Source organism: Castor canadensis, chromosome 9, assembly GCF_047511655.1.
Source record: "Castor canadensis chromosome 9, mCasCan1.hap1v2, whole genome shotgun sequence".
Taxonomy (NCBI): Eukaryota; Metazoa; Chordata; class Mammalia; order Rodentia; family Castoridae; genus Castor; species Castor canadensis.
The window spans coordinates 96,267,131-96,286,576 of record NC_133394.1 but is presented as its reverse complement, the minus strand read 5'-3'; the positions used below and the strand labels follow the sequence as shown (position 1 = coordinate 96,286,576).

Here is a 19,446-nt window from a genome sequence, read left to right as displayed (position 1 = left end):
GGCCAACATGAAGTGAGCAGCCTCCACTGTCACATAATCCTACAGCCATGATCTTCTGCCACACCTAAGGCTCAAAGCAATGGAACCAGCTGACCTTGGACTGAAACCTCAGGTTTCCATTAGGTAATGCTAATATAAAGTCCTTCAAAATGTACAGAGTATGCGATATATAAAACTGTATGGCATAAAGTGATAGTATCATACATACAAAGGATTTGAAAACTTGCAAGGAATTTATCTACTAGTAACAATAAAAATATGCATTTTTTTCTTAAAAAAAAGTAGACCTTCCTTAATTATTATAAATAAGCAACTGGAGGAGAAATAATTTTTTTCTTTTTTTGCAAAGGATCATTCTACTATATAATGCTATAAAAAAAGTTGGATATGAATTAAAATAGGCGAAACAAATGTGCCAGGGGTTTAGGAACATTATCTCACTCAGTTCAGTTGTGAGACAATATCTCCACTTTTCAGATCCTACAAAGCTGACATTTATTCCCACTTCAGAAGGATGGTCTGGTGTTTGCCAGGTAAAATAAGATACAGAGGTATATTCAATAATTCCAGAAGAAACAGAAATGCAGTCTAGTATGCATAAACAGAAAAAAAGAATAGTGGATGAAAAATGTGTCTTTAGGAGATTCAGAGTTCAGTAGACTCAAAATAAACAGTATCAAGTAGGAATTAGGAATCACTGATAAATAACAAGAAAGAAAACATAAAGTAAAGAGGCTCCAGGACATAGAGGACATGGTAAAAAAATTATATTTTATCCAAAAGCGAATCACTTAAGAATTTTAAGCAATGACATATTTTAATTTACAAAGATCACTGTATCTTCAATCAAAGCAGCAATCTCCAAAACAGGGTACTTACACTGTAAACAAGAGTAAAATCATTTATGAAAATATGCAGAAAAATTGAATTTCCATAGTTACCTTTATTAATTCTTTATAATTTCCATCTCATATATGTTCTTTGTATGTTCTATAATGTACAAATGACAGCAATTCATTGGTGTGCATGGACACAATCTACAAAGTTTGGTAACTTCTATTCCAAATACAGTAGACACAGGCTTAGAAGCTGGAGAATAGTTAAAATGCTGCTATAGTATTAGAAACAAAAAATTATTAGGCTGTTTGAACTCTAGTACCAAGAAAAATTATTAGGCTCTGAACAAAAGTAGAACCAGTGGGTACAGAAGGGTTATCATGACAGCTATCTGAGGTTAAAATCAATGAGTGTAAGAATCTTGCCAATTAGACAAGACATGAATGTCAGAGAGGTTCACTGAGTAAATGTTGGTATGGTTTTAAAAAAACAGGATATAAGAGGAGAAGGAAGGAATAGTTTTGGAATTGCTCAGTGTTAGCTGGGTTGTCAGAGTCCCCATTGAGTGTCCAAGGGCAGGTAGCTAACTAATAATGGCTGAATTGTAAAGAACTCAGGAGCAAAAGGTAAGAATGTGGAAGCTGAGAAGAAAGGGAGCTCATACGATTGTGGACTTCACTCTCAGGTCACCAACGGTTCAAAGCAAAAGATGACAAAAACATAGCCTTCATAAAGATTTGAGTATAAGGCTCAGGAATAGAAAAAATTATTAAGGAAGGAAGCTAAGAAGGAAATCCAGGTACAAGTCAGGTTGTGGAAGCCAAGAATTGAGTCTAATGTCACAGAGGAAAGGTGAGAAAAAGCAAAGTGTGTCAGCACACTTTTATCATCAGAAGTTCTGTGATTTATTTTGCAAATAAATGAAATAGCAAGACTGAAGGAGAAGAATCATATACAATAATTCATATTACAAAATGGAATATGATAAAGTATAAAAATTAACATAACATGTAAAAACTATGGAATTTCAGGAGAAAAAAGAAATAACATTCGTGTGGAATAATGAACACTAAGGAGAAGTGACAAGACACCGAAGAAGCCGAAAAGAATATGATAACTTTACAGAAGTGACAGAAAGCACTGGAGACAGTGCAAAAACATAGCTAATAATATCCCAAACCTGCATCTAATCAGAGACCACGTTTTCACTTTTATTTCCACATGACATTACTTAATACATCTCTAAGTATGATTTAGTAGTTCCAAAATGATTTTGAAAATTATTCTTTCTAGTTTTGAAAATGAGAGACTGAGAGAGAAAGCAAAAGAGAGCAACAGAGAGAAAAAAGCAGAGGATACTATCTCTGCTCCATTCCTAGGGTAGGGCTTAGGGATGGCCTAAGGAAATCTGTTGTGGATGTTACTTTGAATTTTAAAATTTAAAAATCTGATGATCATAATAAGCCTGAACAGCTTCACATCAAAGTGGCCCTGTAAAAATGTTATGCACTGCCTATTAAATTGTGCTCAGCCATTGTCACTTTTTGACGTTGGAGTTGACACATGGATGCCGTAATCACCTCTCTGCTGTGTTACTAACCTCAACTCCAAGTTGTTTTCTCTGCTCCCATTCGCTCACCCCTCTATTCTATACTCTATGTGAACAGAAGGCAGATCATATTGAGCAGCGTGCCAAAAGACAAAAAAGAGAAAACTTAAACAATGTGCTACCAAATGTCATAAGGAAACTGCCCTCCCCTAAAAATGGGTTCTAGGGGAAAAAAAAAAACCTGTCACAATTTTCCAGTATCTGGGAAAACCATATATGTAAACTGCTGAGGATGAGAGCCAGGCTGGGGGCAGGAGCGGGGAGCAGGAGAAGAGACTAACTGAAAAGAAGGAAGGAACAACAGAAAATATGTTCTCTAAAGAAAAATGGTGACAATGGTGATTTTAAAAAACAAAAAAGGAAAGTGTCTACAAAGGGCAAAGGACTCAAATTCCAGCCAAATACTTATGAAGACAGAGATCTATACCATCCTAGAGATTCATGTACATCTTTATAAACATTGTAAGATAAATAAACGCACTATCTTTTCAATAAGAGAAGCTTGTGACAGATTCCATAGTGACCACACAAGCAAGCCGTACATCATAAACTGGAAGATCCCACCATCTCTTCAATGCCATGAGTCCCATTCCTGAGTCCTATTCACCTTTAAGCAGATGAGACCATCGCCAGGGGACTTCATTACAAAGTCTAGGTTCGACAGCCTGACATCTGAGGTGATCAATGCTCTTTCAAACTATTTTCTGGTGATTTTTCCCTAAGAACTAGAGAATGTCTGACACCATGGGTCTTCCTGTATGTCACACTGGCTGTTCTACATAGCATTTCATTTTTGACCATATTGACAAATTATAGCTGAAACTTTCTTTAGTTCAATCCAAAAGGTACTTACAACGCTCATACTTTATCATCAAATCAAGGGTGTGGCACAAAGTTTTAAAGTAATTTCCACCAGTAAAATATTTAACAATTGACATGATGTAAAACTGAAAATTCAATTAATTAGTCACACTAGTACCATCTCAATAGTGGTACACACTGGACAGCAATGATGGAAAACACCTGCACTATCAAAGAAAATTCTACTGTACAGTAATTTCCTAAAAGGTGGAGTAAGATCATCTCCTGACATCAAGGGCAGAAAACACGTGATGCTGTGATGAAAACATACCACAAACCTCCTGCCCAAGGAAATATGGCTGGTAATTCTTTACAAGATTATAAAATCATTGTAAAGAGAAGATGTTGTCATAATAAAAATAGCAAGAGCTCTTTTACTAAGTACTTCATAACACACAAAACTAAAATTAACTGCTTTATGTCAATATTAGATTTAATCCAAAAAGCAATCCTTTGAAGTAAACACTATTATTTTCTCTGCCCTATATATGAAGAAACTTAGGCACAGATAGGTTAAGTAACTTGACCAAAGTCAAAGCTACTTAAGGTGTGTCCTTGGAATAAAACTAAAGGAAAAAACTTTTTTATCATATCAGAAACTGAGACACTGAATCTACCTAATAAAATTGAGGGACTATGTTATCTCTCTGGGCATCTGTTTAACTTTTAGTTAGAGTTACAGATAATAATTCTATTACCATATTATTGTCACCGAGTCTTTGCCTACACTTCTTGGAAATAGACTCTACTTTTCTCCACAGTCACTGTATCTTGACTCAAAACCCTGACATCCTCAACATCCACATGAAGTCCCTCAAACATTCTAGACTTCACTGGTGCCTTTAAAGTTGAACCACACGTATTTTCTAGATCACGCATTATAATGCTAATTTAACAGTGTTTTAGGTTTAGTTGTATTTTTAAAAGTTCTTTATTGAAGTATACTGTAGTATTTGATGATAGAGAACATATTGAGAATCAAATAAACATATCATAATGATTTTTTCACATCAACAATAGCCTAGGAGTTTGTCTAAAATTTATCATTAGTAATTTAATATTATGTCTTTATATATTTTGAAGACATAATAAACAATAGATACTAACTTCACCTCTGACAAATGTTTCAGTTTTCTTATGATTAACAGAGACTGTGATCTCTTTTTTCTTCTATGTAAGATCAGAAGTAAAAATCATTAAAGAGATCCATGTTAGAGCTGGGGATGAGGCTCAGTGGTAGACCACTTGCCTAGTATGCATAAGGGCCTGGATTCAATTCCTAGCACTGCAAAACAAACAAACAAAACATGTTAAATGGTCTAGAAACAACAAACAAAAAAGGTCAGCACTTAGATTTATTATATTGTTAGTGTTAAAAGCATCATAATGAAGGTCTAATTTTAAAACTAATTCAAAAGATCAGAGTCAAGTGTCTTAAGTGTTTTTACAGGACATCTCTGGTCAGTTGTGTTCTAAGAAGTTTAACACAGTTGGACTGCCTCTCTTGGGCTATGAAATGCCTTCATAAAAAACAGCCATTGAGGTTCAGGGGCTTAGTGTGGAAAAGAGCTGGACGGAAAATTTATGTGACACTGTCTTCACGTGCCATGTTCAAATATTAAGCAAACTACGTTTTCTGAAATAATTGTTTATACCTTGGTCTTATTATAGGTCCCTATAACTAACAACTTAAGTGACATTCCCAAGAGACTCAACACTGAGCACATATAATTTCTCATTTACATTAGTTTGTTGGTTTTTCTGCTGTGTATCACATTCATTTTGTTCTTTAAACTTTGGTCACTGGATCTGGGTACCACAGTTAGGAATTGCATCATGATTGATCTTAATAATTCCTTTTCTGTTGCTATGAATTGTAGAAGACTAAAACAGATGACCCTCTATTTGTACTAAAGGAAACCTAGACATGGTACTTTCATCACTTTTAATCCCCAATACTCTACTCTGGACAAAAAGTTAGAAAAATCTGCAAAAATAAGTATATTGCCTCATAGTCACTACAATAATACCATATATTTTCACACTTAAATAAAAATCCCTCAATAATCTGTATAATACCATTATTAAAAACATGTTTCTATATTTATAAGGGAAATTTGATTACAAAACTACAGTAATTAAAAGCACTAGAATAAGAACAGACATATAGACCAATGGAATAGAATAAAGAGCCCAGAAATAAATCCAGGCATATACAGTCAACTGGTCTTCCTCAAATGTGTCAAGAATATTAACAGGGAGAGGTTAGTCTCTTCAACAAATGGAATTGGGAGAAATGGAATATCCACACAGAGAAGAATAAAACTGGACCCTCATCTTTCACCTTACACAAAAACTGATTCAAAATGGATTAAAGATTTAAACATAAGACAAAAAAACTGCAACATTCCTAGAAGAAAACTTAGGAGAGAAAACTTCATGACAATGGTCTGGCAATGATTTTTTGAATGGGACACTAAAAAGCACAGTCAACAAAAGCAAAAATAGACAAGTAAGATTAAGTAAAATGAAAAAGCTCTTGCACAGCAAAGGGAACAATTAGCAGAGTGAAAAGTCAATCTATAGAATGGAAGGAAATATCTTTAAAACAGGGCTAATGTTCAAGACACATAAGGAAATCACTTAACCCAATAGCAAAAACCCCCAAACAGGCAGATTAAAGAATGGACAAAGGAACTGAGTGGTCCTTTCTCAAAAGAAGACAAACAAATAGCCAACAGATGTTGGCTATTTGTACAACAGATGTACAGAAAAATATGAAATCAAAAAATATAAATCAAAACCATAAAGAGATATCACCACATACATGTTACAATAGCTATTTTCTTTTTAAGATAATTATTGGAAAGGATTTGGAGAAAAGGAAAACTTTGCACACTGTTGGTAGAGCCATTAAGGAAAAAAATATGGAAGTGTTTTGAAAAATTTAAAATAGAAGTACCATAAGATATATCAATCCCACTTCTTTGTGTATCTCCAAAAGAACTGAAATCAGTACCTTAGAGAAATAAGTGCCTTTTCACATTTATATCAGCATTACTAACAATAGCTGAGATGTGGAAACAAATGTTCATTGACAGGGAAATGGATAGAAGAAATGAAGTAAATGCATGCAACAGAAAATTATTCTGCCTTTCAAAAAGGAGATCCTGACATATGTGGTAACACAATGTGCTTAGTAAAATAAACTAATCAAAAGACAGATACTACATGATTTCATTTATGTCAGTTATCAAAAATAACAAACACATAAGCAGAAAGTAGAGCGGTAGTTGATAGGAGCTGGTGGGAGGGGACAATGAAGAGTTGCTATTCAATGTATACAAGATCTGTAATGAGCTGGGGTCCATAGCTCACACCTGTAATCCTAGCTAGTCAGGAGGATTGCAGTTTGAAGCCAGCCTGGGCAAATAGTTCACAAGATCCTATGTTGAAAATGCCCAACACAAAAATGGAAGGTGGAGTGGCTCAAGGTGTGTTGTAAGATGACTTAGATGTTTTTATTCCTGCAGCCCATGGGGTAAGACTTGAAAACATGAAAACGAAACCTACCAAAGTGCTGACACAGAGGATAAGGTTAGAAAACAAGTTTTAATACCATCTAGACTTTACATTTAAAAAGGTCACAGTAATTGGTAAAGCATGTTGAGAGAAAACAGAACCTTCCATAGGAAGTAGGATGAAAACTACTTAGAATAAGAGATTGGGCCTTGGGTTGGCAGAATGGCTCAACTGGTAGAGCACCTACCTAGCAAGCATGAGGCTTTGAGTTCAAACCTCAATACTGCAAAGAAAAAAAATGTTTGGGCTTTGAACAAGAAATACATAAAGTCATAAATTGCATTATATTAATAATCAGAGCTCTGAAATAATGAACACACATCTCAGACCAAAAGCATTAAACAAGTTAATGTATGAGCATATAAATTATTTTATAAATTGTAAATTGTTACAATCGTTTTAAATATCAAAACAAATTTGCTCTAATGTCTCATTTAGACTTAAACTTTTTTTAGATACTTAGTAATGTGCTGAAAAGTGGTATAACAAGATGCTGTATACATAATTAGTTGTCTACAATAATCTATATATGACCATATTTAGGGAAATGGCCCAATCATTCCTGAAAGAAGTCCTTTCAGTGCGTAGTAACAAGTCCAAGAAATTCTATTTAATTTCATTAAATTCCATTACTTTAATTAATTCATTTTGTAATTTAGATATTCAGACTATATGAATACAGTTGAAAATCAGAGTAAAATATTTGGGGTCTAGAAAGAATAAAAGCAAGTATTCAGCTCCTCTTCCAGAATCATGCCTTTAAGTAACATTTATTTTGGCCTAAGTGTAGCTAGCCCTCACATTTTAGTTAACAGACTTCATAATATAAACTCTAACTAATTTTCAAATAAAAATATTATTTCTGTATTAGACTAATTTTTCCATTGTTTCATTCCTCTTCAACATATCTCAAACCTCCACCCCATATACCAGAAAGATGCCAAGTAGGGAAAGTTAGGGACAGAAAGGTTCTGAGAGAGAGAAAGAGAGAGAGAAAATTAGAAATATGCTACCTGAGTTCTCTGAAGGGATGTAAAAGGCCCACAAAAAGTATTTTTCAAAATATTGAACATATTCAGGAGAGAACAGCATTGATCCTCAGGAATACATTTTATATTTAAAGGTAATGCCTAATGATCTAACAAGGAAAATAAAACAATGATAGAAAAATAACATCCAATTCATAGCAAAGTATCCTCTTCAAAAATAGCAATCACAAAAAAATAAAAATAGCAATCACATGAGTTAGAAATAGAAGTGATAAAAGATTATTCGATCTCTAGAAATATTTGGATTCCCTACATAAATGGCTCCCTCTTGCTAACATGAAACTGTAAGAATCATTAGACCTAGAAAAAAATATGTACAGGCCTTAAAAAGTACTCAAACAGGCACATATGGCACAAAGACAAAATATACTTTAATATTTTACAAAAACTAGGGCTATTCCTGTTAAGCAAAAGCAGTTGTCATGAGTGAAACTAAACACCATAACACATATATTGAAAACAGGATATATTTTATGTTCAAAAAGAACAAATACATTTTAAATAACAACAAACTCTTTTTCTTGGTATGATTTGCTCTTCCATGAATGGATATAATTGCTTCTGAGGAGGCAATCATTTCATTCGTGAATCAAAAGTTGGTTTAAATTACCTAAGTTCATCTTCTACCCTATTACACATTCACTGCCTTCAATTTCTCTTCAGACACACAGATACAGCTAAAACATTCCAATTATCTTTCTCTATTAATATCTCTTCGATAACTAAATATTAATCCAGATCCTTGAAGTCTCAACAGTCCAAATGTTTCTATATCCAATTTTTTACTAGGAAAAAGCATGACATTACACTTGTAATAAATTAATTCTGATCTATATTTCATAAGCAAGCTCCTTTCATTGAACCTATACTTATTCATACAAAGATAGAATAGGCCCAGGTAAACATTTTAATGAAAGAAAAATAAAGTATTATCTTGCATGTTTCACATTTGAAAATCTTCTCTCACTCTACTTCTTGAATATTTCAAGTAATAACTCACTCTCCATAACACCTTCACATTTTTCAATATTTCTTTTAAATATGCAGATCATGAAATTTACTGAACAAACCTGAAAATTTTCTATATGATTAGTATCCTCATATAAATGCAATAGAAGAGGCCTGGACAAATGATTGGCCCTTATATTAGCTTATAAACAATGTGGCTACAAAAAAATTTATAATTTAACGCCTCCCTAAAAGAATGGTTTCTACATGAAGTATTTTAATATTGTAGTAAAATCATGTTCCATGCTACATGTACTAAAACAAAATGTTAAAATTTCTATTGCTTGATTTTTTTTTTTGGTAGATTACAAAGTCCACCAATGATTCTCTTTGATCAGGGCACAGGTCATGAGAACTTGCTAATACAAAGGGTAAGAGCACCTATTGACACCTCTAGATTCAAGGAAGGATCTGCACCTAGGAAGTTCCTAGCATGACTAAAATAAAAGTCTTCCCATTATTCTGGTTCCTATTTCATAGTTTCATTCCCCAGCAACCAGAAGCAACTACTAAATCATTTCTGACTTCTCCATGTTTCCCACCTGGGACAAAGACACTCCTTCACAGCACCATGACAACCACACCAGCCACATAAGCACTTGGGTTCCCGCAGGAAAATGAAAATCCTGAAAGGAAGCTAGGAGATAATGGCTTACAATTCCTTGTTTCCCACTGGTAGGAAGCAATTACAAAAATTACTTTAACACAAAGCTTCTGGTGAATGAATAGTCTGTAATTTGAGAGGAGAAGCCTAAGGGCCTAGGGATTAAATAAAAAATATGAAAAGCTGAATGATGTCATGCAAGTACAGCTTCCCCTCCCCACAAAAGTAGACTGCCTGGAGCAAACCTCTTAATGATGACGATGTAAGCATTCTTAAGAAATGGTCAGGAGCATATTTTGTTTTGTATCTGAGTTTAGACAAATGATTGAGTAGTGGAAGTAAACTTTATGATTTCATGTTTCTACCAATTAAAATTTCAAAAACAGAGTCAATTAGAAAATAATTCTGTCTAAACTAAAAATGCCAAAAAATAGATATGATTTCCCATACTCCTAGAGCAGAAATCAGAGAAAGCAACAAATTAAACTCTCCCACAATGATGAAGTAGACAAGTTTCTTTATCATAAACATCTGAAGTTTATGTCTGTTGTCTAACTGAAAGGATGGCATTCCATTGCTAGACTCTGGCAGTGCTGTGTATTACAAACACCTGCCAGCTCTACACTGACCATGATTCACACCGCCAAATGTTAAACTACAGTATTTCTAAAGCAGAGCACTGCACCTGTGATTTTACTACTTACTTCTATATATTTCTAAACTACTTTTTATATTTTTACTTATTTCAAAAGCAATACAACTTCCCTATTAAGAGGCAAGAAAAGAGAATCTGGGCTATATTTTGAGTCAGTTAATGGCGGTTGTTTTTGAATTCCATCATGTATTATTTTGATTCAAAGATGCTACTTTTATTAGAAACTCAGATGAATATTCTTAAGAGAAGGGGAATAGAAATGTACGTTTACATCTGTCAATTGAAAAAGGTGAAGGTTCTTGAATATGGTAGGTACATTTTTGGGTTTTTTCCTAGGTTTATTTTTTGATTTTGAGGACATAATATCCTCTTTACCTATAGTGGTAGGTAGTAGATGTCTTTTATGGGCTCACAAATCTGTAAATGCACATCTTCAGATTCTCAGTGATGTAGTTGGGAATAAAAGAGCAAAAGACAAGCAGAGACTGATCAAGCACCCATAAGCCAATACCTGCCACCTGACTCCCAAAACAATCTCTACTCATCCCATCCCAACCACAACACGTATATAAATATGACCATTCATGCACTGCTCCTGAGACATGAAAATGAAAATACACCAAGTTTTTAAAAATTTGCTCACTGTTCCAGTAGATCTTTAAACTATACCCACCTATCATCTTCCAAGAAGCCTATTTCTGCTGCCCATTATATATACACTATTTCTGGAAAGAGATTTCTCTGGTCTTCCAGATTAGAATTCTGAGACATGTTTGGTTTCTCCCTTCCTCCCCTCCACTCCCAACATCTACTCTATCACAAAACCCTATCAGTTTTACTTAATCTCTGTTCCACTTGGCTCCATTGCTCCATGTCTTTGCTACTCAACTAGTTCAGGTCCTAATCAGTTTTAATTTAGAACCCTGACAATAAACAACAGAGCCCAAATGTATGGCACTTCTGAGCAGCTAAACTATCAAAACAAGAAATGTAGCCAGGCAATTACTGCGACAACTAGCAAATTATGGCAGAGTATTTACAGGGCTTACCAACAAAACCCTGTAGGGTCAGAAATGGCATGTTCAATACTCCTGAAGACTTGCTGTCAGAAAAAATTATGAAGACATAGTCCTCAAATGCATTTCTTTCTAAGACTTGGCTGCAGTATTTTATTCCTCTTACTATGTAGCTTATTAAAGAAGAGTCTCAGATGTGTCCTAAAATAACATCTTGAAGTGATTCAGAAAAGCACTGCTTTATATACCACTTCAGTTTTTATTTATGAATCAACATACCTCCTTAGCTCAGTACTTTCATAAGAAGTTAAAAGAATTTAAAAACTACAGTGTGGTACTTAAATTTCTGAATTTGAATCTCTTGTTACCCTAGAGAAGAAAGTTACACTTCTGATATAAATGGTTACAATTTAAGAGTCTCACAAAAAGGTAAATTGATATCATCAGTAACTCAATTCTATCAGCACTTCATGAATAAGAACATAAAAATTATTAAATTCTTATTAAAGTTTCTGTTAGAACATTCTAAGAACTGAGGGATCCTATTTTGGTTCCAGTTTTAAAGTAACAACGTCAACTAATTTTCTTTCACCCATGATTACTGAAAACCCTTCCAAAATGTGTTACTCTAGTTTGTGGCCTAATTTTACTCTAAGTCAATCCTCTGCTCATGATTGAAAAAACAAAACAGAGTCATCAACATCTGCATTCTTAAAAATAGCCCTTAATGTAAACAGATTATGTTGATGTTACATGAACTGATATTTTGAATAATTTCCTACAATAATGTTGGAAATTTCCTGACTACTAAATTATTTCCCTATTATAATTTACATTTGAGGGGAGGAGGAATGCTGGAGATCAAATTCAGGGCCTTCTGCAAGCGAAGTAAGTACTCTACCGCTGAGCTCCATTCCTAGCCCTTCCTTGTTCTATTTAATAATTCTTATAATTTCTTGTTTCAAAGAAAAAGTAATTTCTCCTTCCTATAAATATCACACTTATGGAAAGTATCAGGGCTGATGTTTGCAGAAATACATACCTTCAGGGTCTGAGATGAAGTAATAGGGTACAGCATGATGGACATATAGTTAGGATAAAGGGAAGGACAGTCAGAGAGTGACCTGGTTTTCAGTTTTCCTATTCAGTTCCATAGAAGAAGGTTATGCTTTTCTAAAAAATATTTAAAGATTACCTCAGAAAGAAATATTAGATATTTCAATAGAAGCCAAGACTTAGAGGGAGAGTGTTATATCCTAATATGTATTTCTAGTACTTAACAGTTCTATCACTCTAGTCTTAAAACATAAGTCTTTGCCATGCCAATATATCTCATTTAAGAACTTTTAAAATAGCACTAATAATGTATAATTATATACTTCTGGAAAATGTAAACATTTTCAAATTTTAACATAAGCTACAAAAACATAGTTTTAAACGTAAAACTTCTAAAAGAAACCATAAAATATATTATGGCTATATAATGCACTAGAATAAAAAATACCTACAACATGTACTCCACTGTGCATTTTTTTAAAAAGAAAAGCCATTCTACATGATTTATAGATATAAACTTCTTTTTCTGCCTCCTTACTATACAAGAGCACCTGACAATCACATTCTCTAAACTGATGTGAGGAATGATTTCACCATATCTCAAAATTATGCTTAATTATTAAGACACGACAAAGATGCTTACCTCTGGGATAGAAATCTTTGGACATGTCTATAGGATCCCGCTCTGCTGATGATCTCTTGTAGACGACATGAATCCTTCCTTTTTCTTCCTCCATCTGCTTACCTCTTTCCAAGGGTTCAATGAAATACTCTTCATTATCACTTTTTATCATTCCAGCCTAGAGAAAGCATAACATGTGTTAATTTTAGAAAGAGATATCATCTTCAGCTCACAAGTACATGTTTTCAAATGGCAAGAGTATAATTTGTGAAAATTAAGTTTTTTTTTCTTTAAAATGATTAAGCTATTATTACATATCAGTAATTCATGTAAGTTAGAAATTCATGTATTATCAGGAATGAAAAAAATTCATGAGGTAGAATACAAAGTTTGCACAAGGTAATGATAAAAAAATCATATAATATATCTATTTCATCAGACTATAAAGGAAGTATATTTACATCTTGTACTCAATATTTTATCTACAAAAACATCTTATGGAATGCATAAACTAAATCTCTAATTTTCCATAATAACCCATGTGGAACTACCGTCAATGTGTGTTAAGGATTTTTTAATTCATTTACATCTCCCTCCCCTACCACTTATAGATGAGAAAAATGAGTTCTAAAGTGCCTTCATAATTACTACCTTTTAGTAGCTTCTTTAAGCTTCTATCAAATACCCATCCATTGGTAGCAGAAAGCACTGACTGGCTTTATATTAGAAATATATGTATATATATATATCTACACATATATATTAGCATAGACATTTCATTATTCATCTTTATTCTAGTTTTTCCTTTTCCCCAAATCCACTTAGTTGCCATGTTTCATAATTTTTTACATTCTTCTTCCCTCCTCCTATTTCCACTTCCTTGGTTTCAAACCTCATCATTGTTCATTTGAATTATAGAAACTTCCTATCTTAAGACCTCATACATCCTAATGATTTCCCCAGATGAGACCCTGACTCTATGGAAATAATGCCGCTAAAGCAGTTAGCAACTGTGAACAATGGGCAGTAGCTATCGGAGCCACTTGAAAGTAGCAAGGAGGTCAGAGAGGATTAGCCCATGTGCCTTTTGAAAACACTTCTCTGTACAGTCTAACAAACATTCCAACCCCAGACCCCATGATGTGGCTTTCCCCACTGCTAAACATTTCCCATTAGAAAGGCAAGTATATTTAAATGAGGTTGAGACACCATGTGAGAGCTGGTGCTATAGCTTAGACATGGTTTGAGCGTGCTGTCTAAAAGTCCATGTGCGGGACGCATGGTCTCCAATGTAACAGTATTTAGAGGTGGGGAAGCTGATTAGGTCATGGGGACACCACCCTTAGACAGGATAAATGCAGTTCTCATTTATCCTGTGTTAGGAAGTGAAGCACCCCAGATGCTTGGCACCTTCTGTATTCAGCTGTTTCCCCTTTCTGCTTCTCTACCATGAAGTATCATAGTCAGGGGACCCTATGTTCTTTGAACTCCCAGTCATCAGAATCACAAGCTAAATAAGCTCTCTTTTATAAAATACCTGCTTTAGGTATTTTGTTATAGCAGCACTGGATCACATGATCTCCAATACCTTGATGGATAGCTTGTTCTTTCTATTCAGTAATTTAAACAAAGTTTAATGAGAAAAGCACTTTAAGTAAAGCACCGCTACTAGACAGCACAGAAAACAAGATGTTCCCCAAAACATGGTTCATCTGCCCTCCACATGATGAAGTTTAGTCAAACAAATAAAATACATGCCTAAAGGTATGTTTTAGGAAGGTGTGCTATAAGAAGTCCAAAAAGTGATATGGTTGATGAGAGTCAAATTAAGTAAGATTTTTTTTCTCTTTCATAATCTCACTAGGTGCAGCAAAATATCAGTAGGAACTAATGACTATTCATCCAAAATTATTTAATATCTATTTCAACTGAAATCTCCATAGCACACATCACAGCAAACCTTCACTACAGACACTGCTACTGTTCACGCTGTTTCACAGCAATCAAAATTGCCCTCTCAAATCATTGCATTCATTTGAATGAACAAGAATATGCTAACAAATGGCACCAAAATGCACAGGCTCAAATCCTCAGGGGCTTCTTTCTTGCTCACATAAAAACACAGGACAGTTCTGGGTTGGCCAGGAGGCGTTTCTGCTCCACGGAGCCATGCAGGGATCTAAAATGACAGTTGCTTTGCCATTTCAATATAAGTTGAAAAAGCATAGAAGACTCACAAGTCAGCCCTAGTCATGATATTTGCCATTCCTATACTGTCATGGGTAGGATATAGTAACATGGCTAACCGACAACTGTGCTGAGGGCCAGGAAATATAATTTGGCTGTATGCCCAGGGAGAAGAGACAGATTTTGATGAACAGATGGAGTCTCAACCTTGAATAAGCTCATGTTCCTCCTCTACTTAAAACACTGAAATTGCTTTCCATTGCACAAAACCCTCACTCATTATCATGTGCTCCAAAGTCATGCATTGTGTGGCCCTGCCTACCAACACCAAGTGTTGCCACTGTCACTGCACTGATAAGGTCACTGCTTTACCAGCCTTTGAAGGCCATATATTCTCCCTAGAGCCCCCATTCCCATCATGCCATATTTCACCTTGCTGGTTATTTTTATTCTACAGATCTCACCTGAAATGTTGCCCCCTTAAAAATGATTTTCAATGGCCAGGCATGGTGGCACAGGCCTGTACTCAGGAGGTAGAGATCAGGAGGATTATGGTTCAAGACCAGCCCAGGCAAAAGCTGGAGAGACTCTATCACAGAAACAAGCTGTGCATGGTGGCATATGCCTTTAATCCAGACAATGTGGAGGCACAGGTAGGAGGATTGCAGTCCAAGGCCAGTCCAGGCAAAAGTATAACACCCTTTCTAAAAAAGCAAAAAAGTACCATGGGCATGGCTCAAGTGCTAGAGTGCCTGCCTAGCAAGCTCAAGGGACCCTAAGTTCAATGCTCAGTACCACCAAAAAAAAAAAAAGAGAGAGAGAGAATTTTTTCCCTCACTTATCCCACAGAAATTAGGTGCCCCATCTAAATTAGAGCCCATCTTAGCAACCATTCTGATTCAGAGCAATGTGTTCTCTTCTCTCATGTCCCTTAACACAAATTTCATGGTTGTATTTGCCTGCTTGTTGATATTTATTATTCTCTGCCTCTCCACAAAGGTCTCTCAGCTCCTGAATTGATGTGCTGCCTTAACTAGCCTCTGTATTCTTAAACACCAGCACAATCACTGGCACAAAATTTGCATTTGATAATTTTTGATGAAAAACTTTATGAATGTATGATATAAGTGAGGGAATGGAGAACTTTTAGAAACTAGTGGTAGTTTTCCGATGATGCAGGGATTTCTATGCTAGTGGCATGGGAGAAGGCACTGGAGGTGAGACCATTCAGGCTGCAGCACAGTCTACAGTCTGGGGAGCACGGCATGCTGCAGGACAGTGAGTAAGCCATTAATTCAGAAAAGACACTGTGCAAGCAGCTCTAGGAACAAGGAAGTGAAGTGGAGGTCTGTACTGCCAGGATTCAAAAACTTAACCTACAGAAATGGGAGGACAGGGGTGATGATCAGACAGGCTAGGACAAAGTGTTACTTTCAGATTTCTGATGATGTAGTACCAGGTCTAAGACCAGATATCAAGCAAACAAGAGGCTAAAGTTCAAGTGACAAGAATGTCATTGAAAAGAAAAAGGGGGAAAGAGAAAGGAAAAAAGGAACAAATTTAAGAATGATGACAGGAAAAAAGTAAATATTTGGTGCCTTTAAAAAATGTAAGCTCATCTACTCAAAACCTTCCAGCAGCTTCCCTTCTCACTCAGATTAATAATCACCGCTCCTTCTCTCATTTCAGACTTGCCACCTTCAAGACACTGTCACCTCTTAGGCTCCATCTGCTCTGTCAGTGGGGACTCCAGGCAGTCACAAAGACTCCCTGCTATCAACAAACACCTCAGTCAGTTCTCCCTTTAAAGTCTCAGCACCAGTTTTTGGAATCTTCTTCCTCTAGGATTCCACATGCCTCTTTAACCTCTTTTAAGTCCTTGACAATGTGACTTCTCAAAGCTGCATGTCCTGACTCTCACCTGCTCCCCCACTTACACTCTGAACTCTTCCTGACTCCAGTTTCCATCCACTTAGTGCTTTTGCAATTTCAGGTCAACTGACTGTTTATCATGTTCACTGCCCAATGACAGGCTTGGTCCTACTATACCCTTGTGAGTCAGGAAGTATTTTTAGTCTGTTATATTCATGTTCACTGAAGTACTGGTAGAACTTTCCAGCATTCATTGGAGAAATCCAGAATTGTTATTCAGAGCAACAGTTTTAGCCACAAATACATCTGAGACGTAACTTCTCAAAGGGAATAATTAAAGCTATTAAAAGAAATGAACAAGAAAAGTTTATAAAAAGATTTAAGGGAGGGTCTATAGAAAACCTTAGAAAATGCCCACTGAACTTCAAATTACCAGATGGAACATTCCTAAAATCCAAACTCCAGACAGTGGCCTATAGGGCCCCACATGACCCAGCCCTATTCTTGTTTCCACTCTTTCTACCTTGTTCTTTTGCTCTAGCCTTTTGGGGCCTACATTCACTGGGACTACCCCAGCAGGGCTAAATTAGCTTCCACTTTATTCTTTAAGTTAGCTTTCCACTTTATTTATGTCTATCCCTTTATTTCCTTCAAGGTATTACCTAGATGACTGTCACTGTTTGAGAATGTTAAGCTCCAAGTGGTCATTGACTTCATCCTGTTCATCATTTTGTCACATCCTGGGTGTAGGCTCGAAGTAGGCACTTCATATTTGAGGGGGAGACAAATGTAAAACCTGGACAAGTGAAATAAGATACACTGGAAGGAAATTGAAAAGGAATGCAAGTGAGAGAGGGAGAAAACTGAGAAGAGTCCCCTGGGCCTAAGGAGGAGAGAGTTTATGAAAGTAGATGCAGTGAAGAAGACTGAAAAGAATGAAGCCTGTGAGAAGGAAACTAGACAAACAAGAGTGTCTAATTAGAGTAGTGGGGGCTGTAAACACATTAAAGGAGCTACAGAAATGGGAGGTAGTAAAACCGCAAGTATTTCAGATCCTAGAATATTCTTGGTCATTAGAGCTTTCCACCACACTATTGATTTTTCTCCCTCAGTCGCTACTAAAACAGGAGTGACTATTTAAAATTACTGTGTTTTCAGACAAGACTGACCCATGCACACTGACTAGGGGAAAAATCATCAGCACTAATAATTCAGTATTGAAGGCTCCTTTATCCACTAACATACTCATTTAGGTAGTCATGCACTCACTGAATATTTTTGGAAGCTCAAAGACCATGCATTGTCACACCCTACTATTAAATAATTTACACTCCTGTCTTCAGGCCCCCACAGCTTTATTTCACAGGGTATATTTATTACATATGACAATGGAATGACTTACAAGACTAAAACCTAATGAGTATAAAATAAAAATGTCTAAATCATAGCATTCTAAGTATTAGTAGTGTTTAGATGCTGCCAAAAGTGTACAACTTTTAAATTATAGCTAAGATGTTTTTAGGAATGTCACATATATGATTATATATGCTCCAAAGGGATTCCTTTTAAATAGTTCATCTTTAATGTTTCTAACTGATAATATCAGAATAATACTTTATAAATTTCCTTTTATGCCAAAGCCCTCCACCTTTACCATTCTAATCCTATGCAACAACATAAGAAATATTTGGTATGTTTCTCAAACTCTTTTCTAAAATGTAACTTTGATTTTTTTTTTAAAAACTTATGTTAAAAATTCTACTTTGGATTTTCTTCATCTGGGCCCTTTGACAGCATTTTAGAGAGGATATTTATAAAGCAATTATTTATGCTTAAACGCCAGCTACATAAGTCCCATCTCATCTGGTCAATTCTTCCAGATACATCACTTGACTCAACCACTGCCAAAAATCCAGAATTAAATCAGATACTCTAAGGATAGAAATAGTATTGAGAGCCATATTCCTTACTCACTAGGCAGAGTCCTCACAGTCATATCTGACACCCCATTTCTATACACAAGGATAGATGGTTTCCTAATCCTCATCAGATTATAAATGGCAAATGCAATAATGGGTGTGGGGTGCAGGGAGTTTCAGATGAGATAATGTCTATGAATGTATCTTATGAGGTCCTAGGGGAAATGTAAAACACCATTCTTTATATGTCATAATAATAAACACCAGTCACCAAGAAAATATTAAATCATATTCAATTTGATTATATGATGAAATGTCTAAAAGACATTTTTTAAGTTCTATCAAAAATTACTAAAGTTTTCTTGAAAATTCTGTACCAAATATTGTAAAAATTTGTGCCATCGAAAAATCTAACTTTTAATTGTGACACCTGAACGCCATTTTACTGCAGTTCTTCTCAAATCTGGTCAGGAAGGAGAGTAGAAGATAGGTCTTCTCAGCATCTCATAAAATATGGACCAAATGCATAACAGATAACTGTAGCTAAAACTAAGTATTCATCATTTTGC

General features: G+C 35.3%; 1 protein-coding gene across 6 annotated transcripts in view; it reads right to left on the bottom strand.

Annotated features, from left to right (window-relative positions):
• The window catches only part of Adamts3 (ADAM metallopeptidase with thrombospondin type 1 motif 3), a 244,478-nt gene that overhangs the window by 97,515 nt on the left and 127,517 nt on the right, over positions 1 to 19,446 (bottom strand). For all 6 annotated transcript variants that reach the window (XM_074042034.1, XM_074042029.1, XM_074042030.1 and 3 more), the window contains one exon: positions 12,921 to 13,077. In XM_074042034.1, the coding sequence (XP_073898135.1) occupies positions 12,921 to 13,077 (157 nt within the window). The remainder of the gene's footprint in view (positions 1 to 12,920; positions 13,078 to 19,446) is intronic.